This window comes from Amphibalanus amphitrite, unplaced genomic scaffold (assembly GCF_019059575.1).
Source record: "Amphibalanus amphitrite isolate SeventyFive unplaced genomic scaffold, NRLGWU_Aamphi_draft 000081F_arrow, whole genome shotgun sequence".
NCBI lineage: Eukaryota > Metazoa > Arthropoda > Thecostraca > Balanomorpha > Balanidae > Amphibalanus > Amphibalanus amphitrite.
Genome location: NW_024881577.1, coordinates 330,231 through 349,846, shown reverse-complemented (window position 1 = coordinate 349,846; position 19,616 = coordinate 330,231). Strand labels below are relative to the sequence as shown.

Genomic DNA, 19,616 nt, shown 5'->3' with positions numbered 1-19,616 from the left:
CTACGCTGCCCAATTTTAGGTTCTTTTGCTCTCTTTTTTTTGTATATGCACCCAAAAACAAAATAGAGACAATAATGATATTCGAGCTACGTCTATTTTTAACAAATATTCGCTATTTTTAAAGATATCTGAACCTTTTTTTGGCGAAATAAATGGAAAAGGAAGGAAATTGATTTGCTACTTTGAAGTTTACTTTTCTTTTGTAGACATATTTGGCGTGACTATGACGTTTAATCGCCAAGATTTTTTTGTGCTTTTGTGCACGCTCCTTTCTCGTCCATCGCGGGGGCCGGCACATCCGAGTCTGAGTCTCTATAAGTGCATTGATTGATTTTTTCTCATTTTCACGTGATAAAGAGCTAAAAATGGAGCTTAATGATGTGTTGGAGGCGTTCCGATTTCCCTGGTTATTTTTCGTCTGTGTTCCTCTACTTTTGCTGATGGCTTCACCTGCGCGTGGTTCACACGAAATCCCGGTATTTAGACTGCAGCAATTCGACCTGTCCGGATCATCCTATGGTATGTGAAATAGTTTTTCTCATTTGAATGTATTTAGCATTAAGTTTTCAGATAAATTCATCAGACATGTTATTAATGTAGTACCAAACAAATATGAGATGATGTTTTTCGTACTCCAGCATAGATGGGTAGCCATACGGCTGCCACGGTTGACAGTGATTGCCCTAATATTTCTCTATTTTTGAAAAATTTGTGCCTGGTTGCTACCTATTTCTTGAAAACTCAATAGACAAAAGTCAGCACAAAGGTTCTCACTGCCGTTTGCATGGTTTACAGGTAGCCGTGCCTCAGCCCTGAGTCTGGAAGCCACCACACAGTTGAGTTCCACGCCTTCTCGCCAATGTCTCATAGTCCGGCTCAAGCAACTGACCTTGGAAATAGCCAAGGATTTGCTGGGAAAAGGTCCTGGTGGATTACTCATACTGATGCCAGAAACACTGGAAGAAATTACCTCTGACCAGAGAACTGTAAGTTTTTGTTTTGTTAGAAATAAGGTCATGCTGTCAGCTATGTCATTCTGGGCATCCATGTGTGGCTTTATTGCAGTTATTTACATGAATATAATCATATGATCTTTGCTCTAAGTGAATGTTTATGACAAGGTCTTGATTTTTGAATCCACTGGATCTCAGTGTGAGTGATGTGTAAATGTGTTTGATCTATGACCATGTAAATTACCTATGTTGACAGCTAAAAATGAGGTATTTTTGATATCTCAACATGCAACCTGTCATCAACAAGGCTTTCTGTTATCATTGTTGACAAATGTGTATACCCTGTGCTGATAATGTAATGCTTTTCTCAATGATTCAAAGTGTCATATAGTGCATATTGTTGCTGGTATAGAAATATTCCAAATGAATTATGGCCTATAGGTATCATTGTATGCCACATGATAATTCATTATGACAAAATATGTGTTTTCTATTGCTATAATTGGATGTTACTTTTGTTATGTCCCTTTTAAAGACGTCAGGAATATATGGTCATCCATTTATGTAATTTGTTGCCCAACCACTGAAGGGCAACAAATCTTCCCTATTGTTTCATTCCTGCCCTGCTATCTCACCCTGCTCATTTCGCCACTGCCCGGGTGACTCTCCGGCAGATTCTGCACCACGTGGAGCAGTACCTACTGTCCGAGTCGTTCGCAATGCCCGTCTACTTTGCCGTGGAGACTGACGAGGTGGTGGAAATGTACGAAGCGATCGAGCACAGCACCGCCTCGGCCGCCACCCGCTCTGCCACAGAGGGTACTGAGTGCCGAGTGGTGTCACGTAGCTTACACAGATGGCCCTTATGCTGTATTAAGTCGCTAGACATGCTATGTGAGACTATATGGGAGTTCTTGTAGCATTTTGTGTGTGCTCACTGGGCAGTCAGTGGGCACACCTTGCACATGACATCCCTCACGCAGACGAATAGTCAGTCGCACGAGGAGCTCGACTAGAAAGGTTTCTAAAGGCCTCTGGCCTATCCAAATTCCGTACTTCGTTAGTAAGTAAGTAAGTAAGTATTTTGAAATGCTGTTCATTATTTTCCGGTGCCCGGTGTATCACAGCTCTGTGCGCACTGCTCGCTGTCCGGTGATTTCCTAATGACCTGGTGACCCGTGCTGCAGCCCTGCTGGCGGCGATCCTCTCCACGGGCTACCAGCTGGAGGTGGCCGGCTCAGCCTCCACGCCTCTGTCCGGCGCCCAGCAGCACAACATCGAGGGCCGCCTGCAAGGCGTGGGTGTGGAGGAGCAGCTGCCGACGGTGATGCTGGTGGCGCACTACGACGCCATGGCCGCCGCGCCGGTTAGTACAGGGCGGGGTGGGAGCCGGGGATTAGAACGCTACTGTGCACTGGGCAGACAGCTGTAGTAGGTGGTGTTTTGAATATTCTTTTTAACTGGTAGTGAATGCTGAATATGTTCCATATTGTTGATGTTAATCTTTATAGCGTGTAACAGATTTAACGACAGGATGATGATTGCTGGTATTTTGGTCGTGACTACAGTCATATTGCAGTATCAGCATGTCGATCTCCTCCAGCGCCTATTCCTGTCATGTCTCTAACCAACTTTCTTCCCTGGTTTCCGGCAGGAGCTGTCGTTCGGCGCCGACTCGAACGGCTCCGGGGTGGCCATGCTGCTGGAGCTCTCCCGTCTGCTCAGCAAGCTGTACCGCAGTCGCAGCACGCACCCGCGGCTCAACCTGGTGCTGCTGCTGTCGGCCGCCGGCAAACTCAACTACGCCGGCAGCCGGCACTGGCTGGACGAGAACGGCGACTCGCTGGAGACGGCCGCCTCGCAGGGCGTCCAGTTCGTGCTCTGTCTGGACAGCCTCGCCCAGGGCGACACCGTCAGTCTGCACGTGTCCAAGCCGCCCAAACCGGGCAGCTCCGGACAGAAGTTCTACGAGGTGAGCGGGGAACGGCAGCCCGGAGATCGCGCTTCTGCATTGACTATAATGAATTGTGACTACGTGTTAGTATGTTGTCAGCTGTGTGCGCATGTGTGCAGTGTACATGTAAGTAGTTCGTACATTCGGTCTTTCGACCATACCTATAATCATGTCTTGCTGGTGCTCAACAGAATCTCTTGCGCAGTTACACTCCTCTCCCCCCGTGACCACGGCGCTAATTTTTTTTTTCGTTTCCGCCAGGCGCTGCGAGCATCCGCCGCCGAGTTTGCCCCGGAACTGAACGTCAGCATGGTCCACAAGAAGATCAACCTGGGCGACCGCTCGCTGGCCTGGGAGCACGAGCAGTTCAGCATGCGCCGACTGCCCGCCTTCACTCTGTCTCACTATGAGGTGGGTCCTCGTACGCTCAATGCCAGGAGATGCGGGTAAAGATGTGCCTCAGGTGTGCTGGTGAAAATGGAGCTGGCATCGTTCGGCATAAGACTAGCTACGTGAGGGTCCATTGATAGAGGGCTAGTGCATCGAGTCATGTAACGGTTGAAGTGCTTGAGCAAACAATGGAATGTTTTTGATGGTTATCTACCGCAAATGCCCACAGATAAGAGATGTTGACTTTCCTGCTCGAAATAGTATTGGCCCTTTACTTTTGGAAGGTGACTTCGAAATGGTTATGTCGTTTAGTCGCATCACTGACCTAACTATATAGATAGTCGTCCCGCTGACCTCTTTACAGTGTTTGCTGTAGCTTTCATGGAAGTTGGCATCCATCCACCATAATAACCGTGTTTGGTGCACACTGCACACATGCGTCATTCTGTCGGCAGTGTCTGACTCGTTCCTCGGTTCTCCAGGAGGCTGACCAGCTGGAGCAGCGCACTCTGCTGGACACCCGGCCGGCCGTCGACGACTCGCGGCTCGCGCGCAACACCCGAGTCGTCGGCGAGGCGCTGGCCCGCTTCATGTTCGAGCTGCCGTCCGCCGCCGAGGGCACCTCGACGTCTGCCGTGCTCACAGAGGAAATGGTGAGAGAGCGGGCGGTATCGGCGGATCAGGCTTAATGGGGAAAATGCAAAACTGGGTAGTGGATACGTGTTTGGGTCGCAGGCTGCGCATGACAGGGAAATTGGAGTGTCTGTCGTTACTGCTCAGCTCGATACTTAGCTTCAGAGAGTCCAAGAGCCTGGATAGCCGCGGCATAATTAACGTCTATAGCGTCAATGTTGCCCGACTCCGCTGTAGCTAACTCCGTTGTGAAACCGTTTTCCATTGCACTGTGACAGGCGGTCTCTGAGGAGGCGCTGGCCGGCTGGCTCAGTTTCCTGGCGTCGGTGCCGCGGCCGGCCCAGCTGATGACTGAGGCCTCCAACCCGGTGGTGACCAGTCTGAAGGCCGCCCTGCAGAGGTGAGACCGGACAGGGGACGCCGGATGAACGGTGTCGGTACTCGGTAAATGGTGCAGCTGTTGTTTGGCCAGCTGGTCGGTATCGTGAATAAGAGCGCCAATTATTGAACAAGTCATATCTGATTAGACGGTTGCATTATACATTTCTCTGCAGTCTGAATGCAGTCTTATTATGCTAGAAATTTACTTGCTTTTCGTGAGCTCAGTCAGCTGGTACGAGTGTGTCGCAATCAGCTCGCACAGAATAACAATCCGCAATCCGCTCGCACGTCTGGGCGAAAGTATCTAGCGGCCAACTGTTTACCACTATCGTCCACCTAGCCAGCTGTTCTGCGGTACCACACCTGACTCTCCACCCACCTGACTCCACCCCTCGCTACCCTCCATTCAGGGACGTCCACGACGTGCGCGTGTCCTCGTTCTCTGCCGACCGGCGCGAGCCGGACTGGGTGCTGTTCGGAGCCACGCGCGCCACCCTGGCTGCCCACCGCGTGAAGCCGGCCGTGTTCGACCTGGCCGCCACGGCCGCCATTGTCGCCTACCTGGCGGTGGTGTACCTGGCCGTCACCAACTTCCATCAGCTCTACGCACTGGCGCAGCGCATCTCACCCGTCTTCAAGGTGCGCGTCGAGTGAGAGAAGGAGAGAGGAGAGAGAGAGAGAGAGATGGAGGAGTGGCCGGACTTGCCCCGAAGTGTGCTCAGGGTCTGCCCACACCCGTGTATCGAGTATCGTCCGAGATTTGTTTGAATGTTTGTTTCCGCCAATGCCGTGGCGTCAAAACGTTACGTATCAATTTTATTTGCTGTGATTTGAGAGAGCAGTAGTCATTTCGAACGGTGTGTTTTGTTGATTTCATGACTGAATGATAAGCAATATTTCGCTTCGAACCAGAGGAGGAAGCCGGGAGGTTGTTCAATGGCGCTGGGGTATTTTGATTATCCTGTATCGGAAGCGCCCGCAGTCTACAGTCGTCACTATCGATTACCTGTAATGTGTTTGAATCCGGCTCCAATCCCGCTCGTAATCCGTAGATTCATACCATGTGCAGGGTACCTACCAGCCGACGATATTTCGAGCGTTGTTTCGCCGCCTTCGCCCGACAATGACCCCCGACGTCACTAATGTGACGTGGCCCGTCCCCGCGCATGTTCTGTCATGGGGAATCACCGTGGACCGCGGACCGTCCTGGGACTGTTGCCATGACATGTTAGTCATGTCAGGCGTGTCAGCCCCGATGTCACTAGCGCGTGACACGCCATCATTCGTCTACCATCGCATATACTCGGAGTGTGGCGTGGCGTGCCTGAGGTGTAGCGATGTATAGCGATCCTGGGGTGTGGTGGTGTGTAGCGTATCTCGTGGTGCGGTAACACGACGCATCGTACCTGGGGAGACGGGCCTGTATCGCGCCGTCGCGTCCTGTAGCGTGCCTGTGTGCGTGTGTGGGTCGGCGCGAGTGTGTGCCTTGTCGGTCCCGATCGCCCCGGCCAGCCCCACTGTATAACCGTACTCGTGGGTTGTACGGGAACGGCCGGCTGTCGGCTCCGAACGTTTGGAACGAGGGCATTGACAATCGAGCCGTCGGCAACAGTGCCCTTTTATAAACCCGCTGCAATATATCTCGGCTATACGAAACTTCCCATGAGTTTTTCTGGCTTGATTGACGTGTTGGCTGCGGAGAAAGGCTTCTGACGTGCCGATCAATCCGTAAATGGAACGCTTTTATGTCGTTTCGTCTGAGAAAATCATTGAGCATTTTTATTCATTCCGTTAGGAATAAGCACTAAGCAGTGTGTGCGTGAAAAACCACCTCGCGGCACATCGAAAAGGCACGACTTGCATAATGCATAATCACCCGACAAGGAAAGACCTGTGCGTACAATACACGTCTATACACTGGCAGGCACGTCAACACGCTGACATGAGAGCGCAGTCGCGTGTTCCATGCATCCGTTGGTGTATGAACACTTGAATAGCCTATTCGCCGATCCATCCTAAAGCACTTCTTCGTACGGCCCCTGCCAAACTCGACAGGGCTCCTTACTTAGCCGGAGACGGCCAAATATCAGCAACGAAGCACATCACTTCACGTGGCAGTTATAGCCAATACTGTCGTGTTCTTGGCGAAATACGACCAATAAATAAAAATAACTTCGCATCCGATGCACGACGATCAGCCGCAAGACACAGCAAGAGGAATGTAAATCGCTCTGAGAGGCGGGGCAGTTATCAGGGGACGTCTTAAATAGGTAGCTGTGTTATAAAGGAGGGTGAGCTAAGCATGATTGTAGGCCGGCATATCAGATCATTCAAGTGATAAGCGTGTTTCAACGGCACAAGGCTGGCTAGATTTGCTTGCACTAGTAAAGCAGCGTCTAACGCCGTTATTCATCTGCTATTCACAAAGCCAATCGTGAATCCATCTTCGCAAAATAATCAACGAAGCCGGAGGCACTTGGTGAGCTTGCAAAACTGCGGTGGATCAATCAAAGACAGTTTCCGAATTCATGATCTGGTCTCTAACAGAACGGAGACGGTCTGGGTTCACTGCTGCTGAATCAGGTAGAGCAGCGCCGTCTGCAGCGAGGTGAGGCAGTAGCCCTGTTCGCCCTGGAAGCTGCCGTCCGACATGAACTCGGAGATGAACTGCAGCTCGGAGAGCAGCTGCGGCGCGGCCGAGTGCACCACCAGCGCCGTCAGCCGCGGCAGCAGCACGTCGGCGCCGGCCGGTCCGTCGGCCGTGTCGCACAGCGCGCGCGCCAGCTCCACCAGCAGCCGGCACTTGTCGGCCGGACTGGTGGCCAGCAGCAGGCGGCGCAGCAGCAGACGGTGCGGCCGCGCCGGCACCGGCTGGCCACCGCCGGCCGCCAGACGCGTCAGCGCCTCGGCCAGCTGCCGCTCCTGGCGCCGGTTGGCCAGCCGGAACAGCACGAGCAGGTGCGGCCAGAGCGGCGTGAACAGCACGCGCTGCACGACCGGGCGGCTGTGGGCGCCGGACAGCGCCGGGTGCACGGCGCCCGCCAGCGACACCAGCAGCCGCTCACTGTCCTGGGTGTCTGCGGGGAGGCAGAGGTGACGGTCAGAACCGCAAACGTCGGCCGGACGGCGACTGGAGTGGTGCACTGGCTTGGCAAATGTATAAGTCACACCACAATATACTGAGATTGAAAAACAAACCAAACATTTTGCTATTATCTAGTCAGGCTAAAATTTGAATTACACAAGCGCTTGCTTACATAAGTGTTTCGAGTGAACTAGCCCACATGTGGACTGTGGCAGCTTTCTAAATTAATAGGGCTCTCGTAATTTTATAATGCGATAAAAAATGCGAGAGCGTCACTTTCCATTAGCGACGAATTCATGTTTAATTTAATTTCGATAGGCAGACCACCAGCTGTGATAACAGCCGTTTATCTTCATCGATTTATATCGATCCACTGGGAATAGTGACCAGCTGTGCCGAAACGAATTAACCACATACGACTCGGTCACCTATGCACGTCACGAAGCAGCAACTACCACCCCCTCCCCCCCCCCCCACCTCCGCCCCCCAGAAATTTTCAACTCCCATAAATCCCTGTCACGATGCCCTGGCCGGTGACCCTGACCACACTCACCGGATATGACGTTTCTCAAATGTCTCCTGAACGCCTCGTCCTGCTGCTCGCGCTCCTGTCGGTCCACAGCGTCCTCCAGGCCTGCCGCTCCCTCCGCGCCGCCGCTCTCTCCCTCCCCGTCCTCTGCCGGCAGGCTCGGCCACAGCCCGGCCCTCTGCTCCCCGTCCGCCGGCGCCGGCTCCGGGCTCCAGGCGGGCACGCGGACCGCGTCCAGCAGGTGGGCGTGCTGCTCCACCAGCGGGTTCAGCTTGCAGTACAGCGAGTACTGCAGCCGCTGGCGCAGCTTGGAGAGCGGGTGCGACTTCTCCAGCAGCATGTGCAGCAGCGCGTTCTCGACGACGCCGCTGCTGTCGGGCTCGGCGTCCAGACTGTCACGCAGCTGGCGCGTCCACGGGTGGCTCTGCTCGAACTGCAGGATGTCGGCGAGCGTGGCCTGCATCTGGAGGTACTCGGGGCTGGGGTGGCCGCCGGACGGCTCCTCCGGCAGCACACTGCCGGCAGAGCAGACAGGGGTGAAGGAACTCGGCAGCAGACAGGCGGTATTCCAGCACGAAACTGAGTTACAATAAACTCCGTACTTTCTATTCATATGAAGTGAGTAACAATAAGCCCCGTACCTTCTATCCATATGCAAAAAAGAAATCTGAATAGAGATGCACACGATAACGAAAATGATATGCAGCTTGATAACCCAACGTAGGACAGCTTTTTATTCGTAGTTGCGGCACTCGGTCGCCAGGGGCGCTAGTCCCGCGAGCGGCCTTGACCGCTCGCGGGCCGGCGTTCTGTTCATTGTGTATCAATAAACTTTCCTGGCGCCGAGTGCCTGCAACGTTGGTTTACACAAATCGTAGTTGCGGCACTCGGTCGCCAGGGCCAGGTCACGTGACCCGGCTGGGTCAGAGCGGTCACGGGCGCCAGTCCAGTCAGCTGGCAGCGTGCCAGGGCCGAACCGGCGAGACCGTCCAAAGCCGAGGCCGCCGCCGCCGCCGTCCCGCCCGAAGCCGAACGGCTGGCGTGGCCCCCGGCCACGGGGCGGCACCGCCGAACTGACCTGCCGAGATGAGCGGGCACCGGCGATGGAAACTGCCCGTTGGATATTCTCCAAGGCACTCGGTGGGAAGGCGGCTGGGTTTTGCTGCAGGGTGGTAAACAGCTTGGAAGTGCCCTCGTCAAACTGACTGCTCACGAGAAGGTTCGTGTACTCCTCTTGGAGGAAACGGAGGTGGGCAAGTGCCACCGTTGTGACGCTCGAAATAGAAGCCTCGGTAACTTCAGCTGCCAAGAGCTTGAGGATGGTTTCTTGGAATCTCGCCGATTTCTGGATGAGGGTAAACCTCGGGAGATCAGCTCGACCGATGCCAGCACGGCTGTCTCCGACCACCAAATCAGCTGGTAGCTTGATCTTGGCGACACTCTCTTTTATAGCGCGAAACTCACTCTGTAGCTCACTGTAAGAGCTGAAGGCAGCGCCCGGCGCTGGCAACACTTGTTCTGGCACGACTTGCCGACGACCGGCGCTGTCGTTTTCGCATGCAGCTGACGCGGCGGAATGCCCAAGTGCGGGTCTGTCACTCGCTAACCGTGCCACGATCTCTTCTAAGCGATCGAACCTGGCTGACAGGTCTGCCACACTGTCGCCACGGTCACTCTTGTCATCCGCCATACGAACAGGCGGAGTTGGCAGTCGCCTAAAATACCGGCGACTACCCACAGCCACACCCCAGCACAGCGGAGCGCGCGCACCGATCGGAGAGCGGGACCGAACTGCGTTCTGTTCATTGTGTATTAATAAACTTTCCTGGCGCCGAGTGCCTGCAACGTTGGTTTACACAAAGTTTTGTTCCTGTTACCAAATGGCAAGTATCAAACGCGCCACGCGGTAGAATGCTGTTTGTTTATGTTTCGATGGCATTAGATGGGAACGCGGAAATAACCAAGACATAATGGGAACGGGGAAGTCAAAGGCCCAAAATACAAGTGAACTTGGTGAACCTTGCACCATGGTATAAACATCTAGCCTTCAAAAACGCTATGAATGTCATTAGCACGGAGGGTCCAGAGGTCTTCCCTTAATAATGATAATAAACACGAAACAGACCATACACGCACCGAACTACAAACCCGGAAGAGTCAGACTTACTCACTAGTTCCACATGTCCCAGGAATTAGTAGACATTAAGTCAAAATTTCCACAGATCCCATAACACTCACCGTCGCCTTCGAAGCTTGGGTTTGCGGCCCGCTCTAGACCGAGCTACCGTTGAAATCATCTCTACACGCGGCACAGATTAGAGGGTCGGAGGAGCGATCGGCACAACCTCAGCCCACCGCGCTCTGGTGCAGAGTGTCACCCGGTGGCAGTGCGCGTCAAACACCCCCTCATCCCCCTTCCTCCCTCTCCGTGCTGCGTCTGAGTCACGCTCCATCACAGTCCCGTGACCACTGGGTAACATAAAGACGCCGGCCGGCAGGAAGCGGAACAGCAGGGAGGGGAGGGACGCGCTACTGCAGAGATGGAACTCCTGCAGGGTACCCACAGCGGCGACAGGATGTTTTTGTCTCCCTTATCGCCGGCAGCTGGATAAGGACATGTGCACCCAAAGAAGCGGTCCCGTGTCCGCTGTGCTGACCGGATTCTGCAGTGGTGACCGAAACTGCGCCGGCGGGGGATCAAACCCGTGACATACGGCGTAAACGTTAGAAACCGGAAATATCTGGAATTGGAGCCTGATCAGTCAGTGATCACACTGCTGCATGGTGTCTAAACCTTAGGGTAACAGCTATTATCGGGCCGGACCCGACATGTTTCATTTTCCGTCAGTTTTCAAGTGCAGTAGGTGTGGTGAGTCAGAATGCAGCAATGATTTTGAGGCGTTCGCCAGAGAGTGAGGTCCATACATCATGATACACCGTTTAGTGGTTATCGTAGCTCTGTTCCGGTTACACCCCACTATAAGCTGAATTCCGGCCGTCTGAGAGAGGAAGTCTCATTGCCGGTGTCACAGAACTCCGTTAGCTGCACTAAAATACCACAATGCCGCGCCATGTAACTGACCGTTTGGCGAGCTGCAGGAAGTGCTCTCGGGACTCGAGCCGCCGCTGCATCCAGGCCTGGTGTTTGACGGCGGCCAGCTGCCGGTTCTCAGTGAGTCGGCGCTGCAACTCCAGGCTGCCGGACAGAACGGAAAACAACTGACGCCCACCGGTATCGTGACGATGGGTAATGGGTATGCATGGTGAGAACACGTTTATGATAATGTAATTGAATGTAGCTAATAAAACAGCAGCGCTAAAAACAAAAATTTTAAGATACCAAACCATGAAAGGCCATTATGCATACAAAAATTACTCACGAAGGAAAATGACATAAATCTACACACAGCTTTCGAATAAAGCCAGACCGTCGTTAAACCACTGAACTCTACGTTAAACATATAATCACCGCATGATGTTGGCGCCGGGTTAGCGACATACATGACACGAGTACTACCAAACTAGTCTCATCTGGTTATCTTTCGTATAACACAGTGCATTACGGCCGGTTCTCGGGATATACTAACACACCGACGCTGAGTCACATTCCAGCACGTCACTCCTGTTCATATAAGCCGAGCTGATGTGAGCCAGTCTCGAGCCCGTGCGTGGCACACGGTGATGTACCAACTTATGTAATAAATCAGCACATGCCAAATCTCAAACATCATAACACAGGCAGCAAAAGAAGTGCATCTGATAGATGGCTGGTCAGAGAATATACAGAATACAGATGTCTGATGAAACATGCTCTGGGTTTTTCACATTTCTCATTATATAACACTAGCGTCTCTGTCCGCGGTATCAGCTCAAACACATGCGAACGAAGGATCGTCAAATATAAGGCAAGAGAGACAGGTAAAAACGGGCGAAAGATAAATTTTTTAATGATACTGCCGTATCGCACGACAGCCATAACTAGCAGCCTATGGACATATGCAAATCATCATACCGATCCACTGAGAATGTGTTCTGGGTATCAGCTGTTCTCGATGGCACGCGTCTCCAGCCTGCAGCTGAAGCCACCGCGGCTCACCTGAGGTTGTGCTGGACGTGTTTGGGACTGCGCTGCATCCGGAGGGCATAGCTGGCCACCAGGCGCTCATTCTCCTTCCGAGCCAGGTCCAGCGGCGACAGCTCTTGGTACGGATCCAGGTCGTCTGAAACGGCGACAGAGCGGGTAACGGAGGCCCAGAATCCCCGGAACGGAGTGGAACCGCACAGGAGAGCCTTAGCTGCTCTAAAAGCAATGTAATTTTGAGGTGTTCGTTCAAAGTAACGATTAACTAGTTACATCCATCGTGTGAAGGGGTATTTGTAAAGGTAACGATAATGTGACAGCTGGACTGGTCCATGATTTGAAATCGCTTTCAACAATGCAACCGCTATACAGCCTGAGTTTTGATGAACGCAACTTTGACCTTTCCATTTCATTTACGTCTGATTCAAAATGCTAAAACCAAACCCGATACCGTCACTCACCGCTCGGTTTGGGGATCGGCACTCATCACTCTGTTTGGGGATCGGCACTCACCGGACGACACTCGGTACTCAGCGGTCCATATCGTCACTCACCGCTCGGTTTGGGGATCGGTACCCGACTGCGGTGGATCTCGGTACCGTACACGAATGGCTCTTCGTCGCTGCCCCTGCGCACTGCTGGCCTCCCGTTCTGTCGAGAGAGGAGAACGCGGCGGTTAGCGGTGGCAGAAAATAAGACGAGAATGTTCGTGTGAAGAGGGATACGGATGTGAAATGCATTAAACGTTTAGTATAAGGTTCGACAGGGCACCCGTAGGTAATATAGGAAATAAGGCAATAATCCGTTAAACGAAAACATCAGCGTACTTGAAGATACTTGATACTTGGCCCAGTTTCACCAAGTGCGGTAAACTCAATTTGGGGTAAAATACCAAACTACCCCACTCCGTAACTACAAATATACTACCCCAAAATTGAGTTAACCTAACTTGGTGAGGTTGGGCCCTGGTGTGAAAGCGATAAAAACAAGCTCCATATGATTACAACAGACTGAGCTGCTTTCACAACTACATAAAAAATCAACAATCCACTCACCAAGTCTCTCTAACTTTACCTAATACGACAAGCCTTCCTTATCTATCGAATCACTCTCGAACCGACCACAGTCGCTCGCTCCTACTTTCTCACTCCGCAGCACCGCTCACAACTGCCGCACTTCTGACGGCCGCCCTCGCCGACCCCGGGGAGGGGAGGACACAGGGGGAGAGGTCAGCCGCCAGACGCACACCTGAGTGAACCGGCGGCAATCGATATCTAGCACCTGAACGCACCGCCACAGCCGCCCACCGCGCCGCAGTTTAGAGAAACACGGGAAGGTTAGAGAAACACGCAATACCGAGTCCAAGGTCATTGATCGTGACACGCGTCAATCGAAATTCGAAAGGCAATGTGTAAGCGAGCACCTGCAACGTTGCGTCACATATCTTTGGCTTCATGATTATGTATGAGACCTAAGGTGTAAAGCATAATATGATGGTCAAATTTAACTCACAGAAAAAACATCGTTAGAAAATTTAAGCATAAAAACGTAAAAAGTTTAAACCAGTCAAAACAGGATACCTATTACCTATACTAAGAAATATGTATAGCGGGCGCACATGCGGTCCATTTTCTTTCAGCACCAGCAAATCATAACAAGCAAAACCTATCAGAAAACCACCCCAAAGCCAGCTGGCAGCCTCCATTACTAAGAAAGTTTTGCTGAACGGTATCTGCGCAATTGACCCTTGCCATGGGGACAGTCAACGCTGTTGCAACTCAAACTCTGGCGCCAGTCCGCCATGCCTTGCGCCAAACATTCCGACCGTCGAAACTGCGCACCACGGACTGAATGCGCCACAATCGTCATGCTCGGTCGGCCAATGTAAGCAGCGCCAGCTGTTGCGACGGCGACACCCCCGGTGCCCGTATTCGCCCGAGACCAGCCGAGTACTTAAAACTGAGACGGATCGAAGGGCGAAGGGGATGGAGATAGTAAGCCCGGCAGCTAGAAACGGGTCATTCCTGGTGTTGGAAACCGCATGTGCCGGCCAACAGTAACACAACAGCAGCCAAAACAACTAATGTGAAACGGTTTCTGTCGAGGAATGATAGGGGAAATCAGATTAAAAAATCAATCAAGTGGCCGAAAAAGAACGAATATTTCAAATGTCTTAGATTAGATAAGGGCACGAGTGCACACACATATCTTGTGCACGCTCGTTACATCACATTTCGATCGTAGTGAATCACTCAGCTATTGTCGTAAGCTATATTATCGCAAGAATGGAATGACCAGACGAGAGACAGCCGGCGCGGATAAGGTTGAGTCGATTGCGTTACTCGAGTGCGTGACTCACCAGACAACACGTACCAAGGCCTATTGGATTAAGTGAACCATCAATTAGATGAAAGGCACGACAAGACCGATCCTCATTCCCATTTCAGAACCTGGGCAAATTCTTATACCACCGGCTCCCCCTGAACCACTGTCACACGCCATCACGAACACAATCTCTGTCCGTGACACCTCACCTGATCGTTGGTCGGTTTGGCCGTGACACCTCACCTGATCGTTGGACGGTTTGGCCGTGACACCTCACCTGATCGTTGGTCGGTTTGGCCGTGACACCTCACCTGATCGTTGGTCGGTCTGGCCGTGACACCTCACCTGATCGTTGGTCGGTTTGGCCGTGACACCTCACCTGATCGTTGGTCGGTTTGGCCGTGACACCTCACCTGATCGTTGGACGGTTTGGCCGTGACACCTCACCTGATCGTTGGACGGTTTGGCCGCCGGCTGCGTCCCCCTCTGTGTCGCTGAGCGCGGAGCCGGTATCGGCGTCTCATCCGCGGCGGTGTTGTCCTCGATCGAAGAGGGCTGCTCCGAGTCGCGTCTGCCGGAGGCGTTCTCAGAGTCCGACTCGAGCTCCACCAGAAGGTTGTCCTCGATCGAGTCGGACGGCGAGTCGGCCGGCGGCGCGCTCGGCTCCGAGAGCTCACCGGGCTCGCAGATGGACGCGTTACGGTACGTGCTCCAGGCCGAGTCGGACGGGTCGAACGGACCAACTGCCGGTCCGGCCCGCAGCCGCCGCAGCCGCTCAGTCATCGCCGCCGCCGCGCCCGGCGCCGGAGAGTCTACAGACGACACGGACACGGCAGAGGTCAGGTCAAGGGTGAGTCAGCTCACGGCACAGTCTGCTGACGCGGGGTGGGAAAGGGAACTGGGGCAGGGGTAGTTTCGGCTGCGGCAGGTGGCTTTGCAGCTGCAGGTTCAGACCAGTTCAAACTGGCTCGCATGAACCATAACTGGCGCCAATTTTGAGGAATGAGGCAGTGTGGTGATATGCGTCAACTTTGCTGACTGTCAAACAACACCGCTATTTACATAGGTACGCCTTATTTTCAGTACCTACATTAAAAATTACGAGCTTCAAAGAAGGTGAGATGAGGGACGAAATAATATTGCCCGGCCGAGTGCTCTTGACAAGTGCTCCGGCTGAGGTCCTATTTGATTGGAGATTTACAAAAATGGAGTAACAAAAAGAAACTAATTTTGAAATAAAACTTTGTTCCATGGAGAGATGATATGTAAATAAGCCGGAGTACCTCTCCCTCTATTTTACGAACACAACAATGACGACGTTTGATCGGAAAATGGAGCTAAAACAAGTATGAGATCGTAATAGCAGCCATTACCTCTGCTCAAATGCACCATTCGCAGCAGTTTGTGAGCCATGACGGAGAGGGCTACCGCCGGGACGGTATTAAAATCCTCCGACAGCGTTGTAGGCCCCGTCATTTGCCGCCAACTGACACACCGACACTTCAGCGACGCGTCCAGACACAAAACCGCGTCACTGTTAGTCCGACACCCGCTCGACACAGTCCGACCATACAACGTGTCTTATGACACCAAGAAAACTTCTCTTCGCGTGCCGAATCCAATCGTATCAAATATAAATATGTATCAAATATTACTTTCCACCAGACACCGTACTGTTTTAGAGCCAAACCGCCGGTCCGTTAGTGTCGCTTCTCTATACCACGTGCCGTGCTCACTCCGTACCGCCACACAGCGCTCGCTGTCGCCGACTAAGCCAACTAAACCGTCCAGAGGGCAGACGGCGGCGCCGGCGCGTGGCGCCGCACATGTATGTATATACACACGGCCGGGCCCGGGCGGACGGTGCCGCGGGAGGGGGAGGGGGTGATGGATCGAACCCGCCACCAGATGAAACCAGGTCGGGCGGCTCTCGGGGCAGAGAGGGGGACAAAGGTCGAGCTGAGCCGACACAACTCAGCTCCAGCTGATCCAAGGCAGTCCCAGGGAGAGGAGTCAGCTGAGTAGTCAGCTCAATCATGCAAAATACATAAATGCATACCAATACAGAATATGTGCATACATTGCATTCATTTATTACTTAAGCATAGCAAGATGACTGATGTTTTACATATGTGCAAAAGGAGTAGATGTCCCACTTAGTCCAGAAAGGTTCATGCAAAATTATGGTACTTAAAACACTGATATATGTTACTTTGCCAAGCCAGCTAGCATCAAAATCATCACCACTCATGATGTATTTGTGAATGCCCCCTGCTGACCCACAATATATGTGCCACTATAACACACCATAGCTTTCACAAGGGCACTAACTAAATAAAGTTGTGGGCTGACCCAAGGAGATGACTGCATCAGCCCACATTGCCTCTGGCAGAGTTTTAAATGAAACATTGCTGACACTGACAACTAGACAAACCCACCTGGATCAGGTGGCAGCTTCTTGCGACCAAAACGGTCAGAGATGTGCTGTATCCGCTCCAGGCATTGCTTGGCCAGTGAGATCATCTGTGAGCGGTCTGTGTCCAGGGACAGACCGCTGGCCAGCAGTGAGCAGACAGCCTGCACACTGGCCAGGTAGGCCTGGTAGGCCTCCTGGAATATATGGCCATAAAAATAAGTCATCCCGCATAAAGCACTAATTCATAAAGCACTTGCTCCAGCCTCCAAGTCAACATATCTCCCTGGCTCTATTCAAGTGCCTGCGTCCGAAGCAGCTCCCAGTTCCCACAGTAAAAAGGCAGGGCTTAGCTAGCAGCGCATCAGGATGGTTGGAACTGCTGTCTATGTGTCTCTTGATTGGCCGTTAGCCAAGCCTCGCCTTTTCCTATGGGAGCTGCAATGGCCACAGACACTTGAACAAGGTCCCTGCTGCTTGATCTTTCCTTTCTGCAATTTTTTTAGAAGAAAAACAATTACCCTCCTTGTATATGTACAGGACACTTTAATTTCATTATACCTATAGACAAGGTACCCATAAATGCATATGACTCCAGACAGAAGCAGTCAATAACTTCAGGACCAGGAGCCTCAGACCACAAGAATAAGAGAAACTAAGCTATAAAAGAATTAAGAAAAATCAAAACACAAAAATAGGCACAGACTTAATTTCAAAATAAAACAATACATACAGATCATGGACAGAGCCAAAAAAAAACTTACCAATTCAAGGTTGTTCGTTTCCAAATCTGTTGCTGAGCCAATCATGCTCATTACGCTCTTCTTCCTATTGGTTTCGAAATCCATCCTGAACCAGCTTATTTGTTGAGATGGGCGATTTTCCCTAGCAAGGCCATATAACCCTAGTATTCCCTAGTTCCCTAGTATTCCCCTAAAATAAATCGGGAGACGAACCCTTCGTGCCCGTGAGATTTGATACACAAGGGAGTCTGCAAGTGTTTGTAACGCTTGCGCCAAAACTGTAACTATAAAATGCTTCCATATAGAGCGAAACGGCTTCTTCGCCAATCCTTCCCCTACTCCCCGATTATAGTAAATCGCCAATCTTGCCTTTCTCTATTTACCAAGGCCCTATATACCCTATTTACCAGCAAAGCAATGCTAGCGAAAACAGTTACCTGCATTCGACACATTTGATTTTGACCTGTTATTTCCATTATGCAAAGTAAACCTCGTCAGTCTGCCCCAGTGTTCTAAAATTGGATATTGGTTGGGTGTTGGTTGGGTGTGCCGATGAAGAAAAAAAAATCCTAGGATGAGAAAAAAAGAAGGAAAATAACTGCAGTATTTTTGTAAAATGGTGTAATGCCAATTTTTATGCTGACTGATGACTGATAGCAGGTCCCTCTCCTTAAGGCCTGACTTGATTTCTCTTTTGAATCAAAATGATATTATTTGTTTACAAGAAACATGGTACTATAAACAGGAACTTGCCAATCTAAATTCTCTTGATTCACGTTTCATTGGAATTGGGGTTTCTGGTGTGGACTTAAGTCAAGGCTTCATTACTGGTCATGCTCCAGGAGGTGTGGCCATCCTTTATAGAAAGTCAATATCAACAGTTGTGAAACCTTTGCTATTTGAGCTAGATTGGTGTGTAGGTGTTAATGTAAAAAATGACGGGAAAAGCTTCACTCTTATAACAATTTATTTACCCTATCAATGTCCAGAGAATGAGAATGAATACCAAGATAAACTAGGCCAGCTCACTTTGACATTAAATAGCATTGAAACAAGCTCTTTTTTAATTATAGGTGATTGGAATGCTAATCTAGGGTTGCATGGACAGAATATGTTTGCAAAACATATGCTAGAGTTTTGCAAAGATCACACTCTGAACATTTCAAGCTTTACCACGCTGCCACCAGATAGCTTTTCTTTTGTAAGTGATAGCTGGGGTTCAAAATCCTGGTTGGATCATGCAGTCTCAAGTGCGGACCTGCATAGAGTAATAACTGAGATGCATATAGATTATGGCATATCCCAAGAGGACCACATGCCTTTGTGCCTCACTCTTTCAGTAGATCAGCTCCCAGAGGTCACTGATGATGAACATTTTCATGCAGTTGTCAATTGGGACAACTTCAGCACCAGTGCCTTGCTTAAGTTCAATGAATTAACAGATGAGTGCTTAAAGGAAACAGTCCACTTTCCTAAAATCAGTATTTTGCTATTGATTTATGATTTTTTATGCTCAAAATAATCATGAAATAAAATAAAACATTTTTGTAAAAACAATTATTTTCTATATTTTAATATAGGACGAACTATATTCTATGTAAAATAATGTTTGACGCGGAAGCTTATTACGCATTGACCAATCATATCGCGTAGCTCAAACCTACGCATACTGCATTGGCTGTAAGCAGCACGCTGATTGGCTGACGATGACGTGGCTGCATTCCTGTGCAAGGCACGCATTCCTCTACAAGGCACTCTTTTCGGAACGAGAAATGGAATATCTTCGTCTAGGGTGATCGTTGAGCCGTAAAAGCTCCTGATTTGTGCTAGTCTCAGCTCAAGCTACGAAACTGCTATTCCAGCTCAAAACCCCATGTTAAAAGTGAACTATTTCCTTTAAAAGATGTACCGATGCTTCCAGGTTTGACATGTGCTGAAGGGAATTGCAAGTTAAAGGAGCACATGAATGATATAAATGAGACATATGAGCAAATAATTGATTGCCTGCGAATAGCTAGCCATGAGATGATGCAGAGAGATAGGAGACATTCACACCCTCAAGGTAAGCCTGGTTGGAATAGATTTGTAAAAGACAAGTATGATCATTCTAGGGAAACATTTCTGCTATG

The 19,616-nt window shown here is 50.9% G+C and overlaps 2 protein-coding genes across 3 annotated transcripts; one reads left to right on the top strand and one right to left on the bottom strand.

Moving 5' to 3' along the window:
- Nucleotides 1–232: 232 nt before the first annotated feature.
- LOC122379616 (nicalin-like) lies at nucleotides 233–5,969 on the top strand. Its single transcript, XM_043361951.1, has 9 exons — nucleotides 233–519; nucleotides 796–986; nucleotides 1,628–1,772; nucleotides 2,141–2,319; nucleotides 2,608–2,925; nucleotides 3,169–3,318; nucleotides 3,780–3,950; nucleotides 4,209–4,330; nucleotides 4,722–5,969. The coding sequence occupies exons 1-9, from the start codon at nucleotides 366–368 to the stop codon at nucleotides 4,963–4,965; spliced, it is 1,674 nt and encodes a 557-aa protein (XP_043217886.1). The 5' UTR covers nucleotides 233–365; the 3' UTR covers nucleotides 4,966–5,969.
- A 108-nt stretch (nucleotides 5,970–6,077) lies between these two features.
- LOC122379613 (VPS9 domain-containing protein 1-like) lies at nucleotides 6,078–17,732 on the bottom strand. 2 transcript variants are annotated; one of them, XM_043361948.1, is made up of 8 exons: nucleotides 17,509–17,732; nucleotides 16,770–16,941; nucleotides 14,779–15,143; nucleotides 12,561–12,657; nucleotides 12,022–12,145; nucleotides 11,008–11,121; nucleotides 7,950–8,440; nucleotides 6,078–7,388 (listed from the first exon to the last, which is right to left on the bottom strand). In XM_043361948.1, exons 1-8 carry the CDS (start codon nucleotides 17,590–17,592, stop codon nucleotides 6,877–6,879), a joined length of 1,959 nt encoding a protein of 652 aa, XP_043217883.1. In that variant the 5' UTR covers nucleotides 17,593–17,732; the 3' UTR covers nucleotides 6,078–6,876. The 2 variants fall into 2 exon arrangements, with proteins under 2 accessions (XP_043217883.1, XP_043217884.1); XM_043361949.1 differs by lacking the exons at nucleotides 16,770–16,941; nucleotides 17,509–17,732 and adding an exon at nucleotides 15,705–16,102.
- Between the last annotated feature and the right edge of the window lie 1,884 nt (nucleotides 17,733–19,616).